Source organism: Arachis ipaensis, chromosome B07 (assembly GCF_000816755.2).
Source record: "Arachis ipaensis cultivar K30076 chromosome B07, Araip1.1, whole genome shotgun sequence".
Taxonomy (NCBI): Eukaryota; Viridiplantae; Streptophyta; class Magnoliopsida; order Fabales; family Fabaceae; genus Arachis; species Arachis ipaensis.
Window position 1 is genome coordinate 125,405,601 of NC_029791.2, and position 7,125 is coordinate 125,412,725.

The 7,125-nt window shown below is 30.5% G+C and overlaps 1 protein-coding gene across 1 annotated transcript; it reads left to right on the forward strand.

Moving 5' to 3' along the window:
* LOC110264437 lies at positions 1,861-3,079 on the forward strand. Its single transcript, XM_021106619.1, has 2 exons — positions 1,861-2,362; positions 2,429-3,079. Exons 1-2 carry the CDS (start codon positions 2,212-2,214, stop codon positions 2,650-2,652), a joined length of 375 nt encoding a protein of 124 aa, XP_020962278.1. The 5' UTR covers positions 1,861-2,211; the 3' UTR covers positions 2,653-3,079.

Below are 7,125 nucleotides of genomic sequence, written 5' to 3' on the forward strand. Positions count from 1 at the left end.
CAGTAAGAGAGAACGACGACAATCATCCTTTTGACGTCAAGCATGGTTCCTCTCTGGGGGTCCTCCTTTCACGGCTATCTTCCCGCCCTTTAGTCGTACGACTTCGAGAATAGAATTACCATGATTGCGATCGTTGTAAGTTGTTGCTCTAACTGCTGCACTGATCAATGGCGCATTTCTTTCACGACATGGACATAGTTCTCACCTATGCTTACAAAATGCTGAACTTAGGGTTTTGAACTTCCTGACGTTCGAATCCTGGGGGAACTTGATGATGTTCCTGATTAGCAGAGAGAGTAACATCATCTCATGTCCATCATCTTAATTTTGTTGCCTTTGAAAGGATTGTTTGGATTAATTAATGATTGAATTTTGTGGTCAATCGTGGAACCAGTAGCGTAGGATTCTCACAGACGCCGTTAAATATTCGTACCTTTTGTGTAGGTCACGAGCTAATGAGATTTAGAGATGCTAGCTGAAGCAACGTTGGAACCAGGCCGGGAGGATAACCTGCAAAACACTCCAATGTTTAAGTTAGTAATAGTGCTTAGGTGATAGAGTGAGCAATATGTCCACCTGCTTAGTTCTCATTTCCCTTTTATTCCCTTTTTTTCGGTTTAACGTTATTCGACATTTACTACTTTTAATATATGCTTTTAGTACCATGATTTGACAGTTTCGTGAATTAATGATTTTATTAGTCTTAATGACTTAGCCGTTAACTAGTAACGTAAGTTTTCATTTATTTGTATTCTCGAAAGGTCATTTTTGTCTAGAACACAAACCAAAATATAAAATATTATAGTTGAAATGCAAAAATCTTATTTATACATTAAAATTAGCTATTAAAATTAATTAATATGTATTTATATATAAATATAATTATAAACTCATAAATATATCTTTATTTCTCTTGTATTTTAATTATACCAATATTAAATTTTAGTAGCTGATTATAAATAATATTCTGGGTGTATGCTATACTTCTTGAGGTTTATGCTCGTATATTAAGGAAAAATATGATTCTTGTGAAATCAATCACTGATGAGAAAAATAAAGATCCAGAGCGTAATACAGAAAAGGTGAGACATCAGTATCGCCCTATAAATTAAGAGAAGTCGTCAAATAAATGTAAGATAAAAACAAAGCATAGCTTCTTAATTTGTCCTGACCCGCTTTTCAGTCGCATGTTTCTTAAGTTTTTCGTTACTGTATAAATTATAAATCAAGCTCCTGAAAAAGTTGATAAAATAAAAAAATAAATATCTAATTATTTTTAAATTAAAATAATTTACATACAATAAAAGTTATAAATCCGATAGTAATTAATCTTTTACTTTATTATTTTATGGAAAAATATATGGAACCAAGAGATAATTAGTCAAAAAATAAATAATTTAACTAATTTATAATTATATTTAATTAATTTTATTTGTTTTTAATTTATAATATTTGATATTAATTACTTCTCACCCCAAATTAAAATTCTGAATGATACGTTGGAGAAATAGGGGCGGGGATCACAGAACTTCCAACAATTCCGATTCTTAGTATATAAAAAAGTTTATAAAATATATAAAAGAACATCCATTTAGTATGAAAAAGAAACATTCTGATACTTAGTAGAAGAAACATCCTAATGCCTAGCATAAGCACCATTCACGTAGAAGTTCTGGATTTAACCAGTAGCATTTGGCTGGTACCCTCTTGGTTCTCTAGCATTGTTATTATTTTATTAATCTTCTCAGTTTAATTTCTTCCCTTAATTATGTCTAATTTCAACACATATTAAGCTAAACAATCATAACTTGGTTGCTTTTAATTTCAGCTTATTATTATTTGACAGTTACAAGATACCATACATATAAGGAAAATAACAATTTAATAAAATTTGATATGCTCATCAATGTCATGATAAGTTTCCTGATGAAGCAAAACTATCTACAAATTAAAGGCTTTGTTTTCATCACTGAATAAGCCATGCTTTTGTTCAATTATACAGTTGCGGTAATCACGTAAGGTGTGATCTTTCATGCTTGTTTGTTTGTCTTCTCGCTATGAATTAATCTACAAGCTAACTCTTTTCAACAAAGTTTGGATACATTTATATATTAATTAATCAACAAAACTCGTGATACATGCTACTATAATATAAATTAAAGAAGTTAGGAAGTTGATATAAACGTTGAAGAAGATAGCACATATGTGATTATGGAACAGAGCAAGAAGAATAATGAGATAAACGTTCCATTCTCATGGGAATCAAAGCCTGGTCTCTCCAGAGTAAGCAACAGTGAGAAAACAATGATTAGGAGCAGTGATTTAGAGCTAAAACCTCCTCCTCCGTATAGGAGTAGCAGAGGTAAGAATAATAAAGATTATGCAGTTGATGATTTGGACATAGAGAGTTCTAATTTCCTGTGTGCAGTTCATCCAAGAATCAGTTCGTTTCGAATGGAAAGTACTAGTCATACTCATTGTAACAAGGGAGAAGATCCTTTTGTTGAAGCTTACAAGAAATGCACCAAAACTCCACCATCATCATCAACGCACCGTAACAAAAAGAAATCATCTTCATCTTGGCCTAGCAGCATAATAAAGTACATGCATATTTTTTCCTGCAAGTTATTCGCTGGCGATGTTGTTAGCTAAATTACTGCATGGCATGGTGAATGATTGGAGAGTGTTTTTGTTTTCATGATGCATGGTAGAGACAGAGACTTAGGCGGCATGATGGGTATGCATGACAGAGACAAAACGGCATCTTATCTTCTTTACTATAATGGGAACAAATAATGAATACATAGCAGCGGCGATAGTGGGTGTATTAATTATGGCTATGTCGTCCCCACAATAACGTTATACATTATGGAAAAGTATAGGTAACCAACAAGATTTTTGAATAATGTGTAAACAATGTGAATTAATAGGGTTAAAAGAGTAAATTTAATTAGTAGCATTAAATTAGAGTGTAATGTACTTTCATTTGATTGGTGGTTGTTCATGTTGTTCAAAATTTTTATTGTTCCCTAGCACTCTCCATATATTATTATACGTAACATTGTTTTCTAATCATCTATATTGGCCCTGCTACCACTGCTTGTAACTTTCACTTTAAATGCTTCCAGATGAGGCCCCCCATCTCTCTCCACATCCTTCACATTCAACAACTTCTTCTCTCTATTTTGAGCTAATAATCTGCTTCGTCCTTTAAATTATACTTGCATCTTAAATTTTAATTTATTCAATTTGACATTTATAATTCATGTTAGTCTCTTATGTTATTGAGATAGCCTGACAACAATTAAACTTCCTAATGATTATGTGATGTAGCAACTAAAACTTTTTAACTCAAAATGAAATTAGGATTAGAATTTTAAAGATTTCGCAGGAAGAAAATTGAGATAAAAGAGTTTTAATTACCATCTCAAATAATAGTTAAAAAGATCAACTTGTGCCTTCAGTTATTAGTACGCCATCAACAGTTTGTAATAAAAACAAAGTTAAGGACTAATATGAATTACGAATGTTAAATTGAAAAACCAATCAAAATTTTAATAGGCTAAATTAAGACGAGAATGTAATTTTAGAAACTAATTGAGTATTAACTTATTTATTTTTATTTAACAAAGAATAAAGTATCATTTTTGTTCCCAACGTTTGGAGTAAGTCCTATTTGTGTCCCTAACGTTTAAATCGTCCTATTTGTATCTTTCACGTTTATAAAAGTGATTCAATGTTATCCTACTAACAATTATACTAACAAATCAGATTATATTTTTCAATTATTCTCACTTGGATGTATTCATTCTCAATTAGGTCTCACTTGTATGTGTTCGATTTTAATATTATACCCACTATTTGTGTTTAGATTCAATTATGTCCCTAGAAAAGTGAATTATGCAAATGTTGTAGGAATTAGTTTCAACATTTAATGAGCTATTTTTCGGAGTAGATCATTGATTCTATCCCAGACATTTGTATTCTAACTTTAAGAAGAGATTTTTAAAACTCAAACTAAAGTGCTCATGATGTGTAATTGACGGCAGAATAACATTGAATCACTTTTACAAACGTTAGGGATACAAATAGAACGATTTAAACGTTAGGGACACAAATAGGATTTACCCCAAACGTTGGAGACAAAAACGATACTTTACTCTAAGTCCTTAAAAGTGTGACGCAAGAACTTATACATTTTATTTTTGAAAAGTTCAAAGACCTCAACTTAATAAATTTTGTTTGAAGACAAAAATGTTGGATGCAAAATTTCAAAGACCTATTTAAATATATACTCTAATTATTATTATATTATCCATGCTTAGAATGATGGCGGTGGGAAATGGGTGGGACAGGTAGAGACTCTCAATCAATAGTGGACCTGCAAGCAAAGCAGGACCAGTTATTAGTACGTACATGGTGATGCAGATGCTTTAATTTGCTCCAATTTCGTAATGTTAACGAAGCTATGCCGCGTGGTGGATTCTTAATATACTTATTACACAAAAAATACAACTTTTGGAAATTTTTTTCTGAATTCTTAATTCCCACTCTTGTGGATAAGTTGTGTAGTAAGTAGGCGCATACCATGTGATTGCAGCAGACTAAATTAGAGTTTCATTTTTATTTCAATTTCTGTCTCCCACTTTGCACCAAACAAAATACTGAGATTTATTTCAATCTCTGTCTCTTAGGTAGCGTTTGTTTTGAGGTACTGAGACAGAGACTGAGAGACTGAGACTCAGTATCGTGTTTGTTAGTTCAGAGACTGGTACTAAAATTTCTGTCTCTGTCTCTAAAATTTCAGTATTTCAGTACCTCCAAAAAGTAGGGACACAGGGGACTGAAATTTTTAGAGAGGGAGACTGAAACTTTAATAACATTTTATACCTAAAATACTTTCATTTCAATTAATTAATTCCAATTTTACCCTTTGTGCAAATTAAATTAGAGTTTCATTCTTGTTTCAATTCATGTCTCCCATTTTGCACCAAACAGAATACTGAGATTTATTTCAATCCCTGTCTCTTAGTCTCTGTCTCTCAGTCTCAGTCTTTCCGTCTCTGTCTCTCTACCAAACGCTACCTAATCGTCCAGTTTTTCACTTTTCTCTTTCGTATTTTCAATCACAAAATACTAGATAGTCATATTTTTGTTTATTTAGTAGATTCATTTTATATTCTTGAGTTAAAGTACATATTACTGTTCTCATTATACTGTTCATTTGGTGATAACTTTGTTAGGTCGGTGTAAAAATGTTACGTAGTGTTTCTTATATAGTTTAACCTATATTTACATGTGTTTGAGGGATTTGAATGTGTTTTTGTGCATATTTAAGTGTTTTCATATTTTGAAGTGAGTTCATGTGTAGTAATCAGTAACAATTTTCGGTGTATTTTATTTGAATTGATGTGCATTTGGTGTTGTTGTCCTCTTTTTGTTGTAACTAGCCAACAGAATGTTGTTATAGTATTTTTGATATTATTTTGTACATGTTTGATGATTTGTATGTGTTTTTGTCTATTTGGGAGGGATTTTGTTCATGGATTTGTTGCAACTAACCTATAGAATTTTGTTGTAATACTTCTAGTATCATTTTGTGCATGTTTGATTGAATTGCATGTCGTTTTGAGTTGATATTGTGTGATGTAATCAAGAAATAATAGCTTTGGATTTAGTTTGTCTTTCGGTGTATTTTATGTGAATTGAGATGCACTTGGTATTGTTGTCCTCTTTTCGTTGTAACCAGGTAACAAAATGTTGTTGTCGTGCTTCTAATATTATTTTGTGCATATTTGAGTGATTGCATGTGTTTTTGTCCATTTTTAAGAGATTTTGTTCATAGATTTGTTGTAACTAACTATAAAATTTTGTTATAGTGCTTCTGATGTCATTTTGTGCATGTTTGATTGAGTTGCACATCTTTTTGAGCTGACATTGTGTGATGTAATTAAGAAATAATAGCGGTGCATTTGGTTTGTCTTTCAGTGTATTTTATGTGAATTGAGATGCACTTGGTGTTGTTGTCCTCTTTTTTGTTGTAACTAAGTAACAAAATATTGTTGTAGTGCTTCTAATGTTATTTTGTGCATGTTTGAGTGATTTATATATGTTTTTGTCTATTTTTGATGGATTTTGTTTATGAATTTATTATAACTAGTCCATAGAATATAATTTTGTTGTAGTACTTCTTGTGTCATTTTGTGCATAATTGCTTGAGTTGCATGTCTTTTTAAACTGATATTGTGTGATACAATCAAGAATGATAGTAGTGTATTTGGTTTATCTTTCGGTGTATTTCATATGAATTGAGGTGCACTTGATGTTATTGTTACTTTTTAACCTCATTTTTTATTCTCTACAGAAATAATGATAATAAAAAAAGTTGATGAAAAAAGCACCACAAAAAAAGAAGGACCAAAATATAGAAAATTCTTATTGTAGGTTTACATAAGAAAATATAGAAAGTCAATAGATTGTATAATATAAACGGTTAACAATATCTCTTCAATACTGTTTTGAATTGTGTGTACAGTTTTGAATTAACAAACACATACGTTGTATCTCTGTAAATATTCAATCCAAATTTTTAATAAAATTTCTTTGAAAGATTAAACTTTTATGAACTTGTCTATACGGTATTGAAATCTTGTTAATCTGAATGAATCCAGGTTCACAAAATTGTAGAAAAAGATGAAAATTTTTTGCAATACATTGAATTACTAACCAAAAATACCGAAATTATTCAAATAAACACCGAGAAAATACTTACAATTTTTTATGTGAATTTTCATCCGAATATATAGAAACTATGTAGATTGAATTTCTATATTGCTTAATTATTGAATTGTCTGCGTACTATATATTTAAAACAAATAAATTCCATAAAAAAATTGAAGAAATTAATTTCAAAACAAATAGTAACATGGTAAATAGAATAAAACAAAAGATATAAAAAGTAAACCTTCTACACTTTACACCAAATACAATATAAAAATTTATGTTGTCTCCGACTCTTTCAGTCTCTCTCAAGTATTAATCTATCTTCTAGATATAGCCTAATAGTTTCATTTATATTTGAGAAGCTAGATTTAGCTTTAAATAAATAACTAATAAACTAGTGTC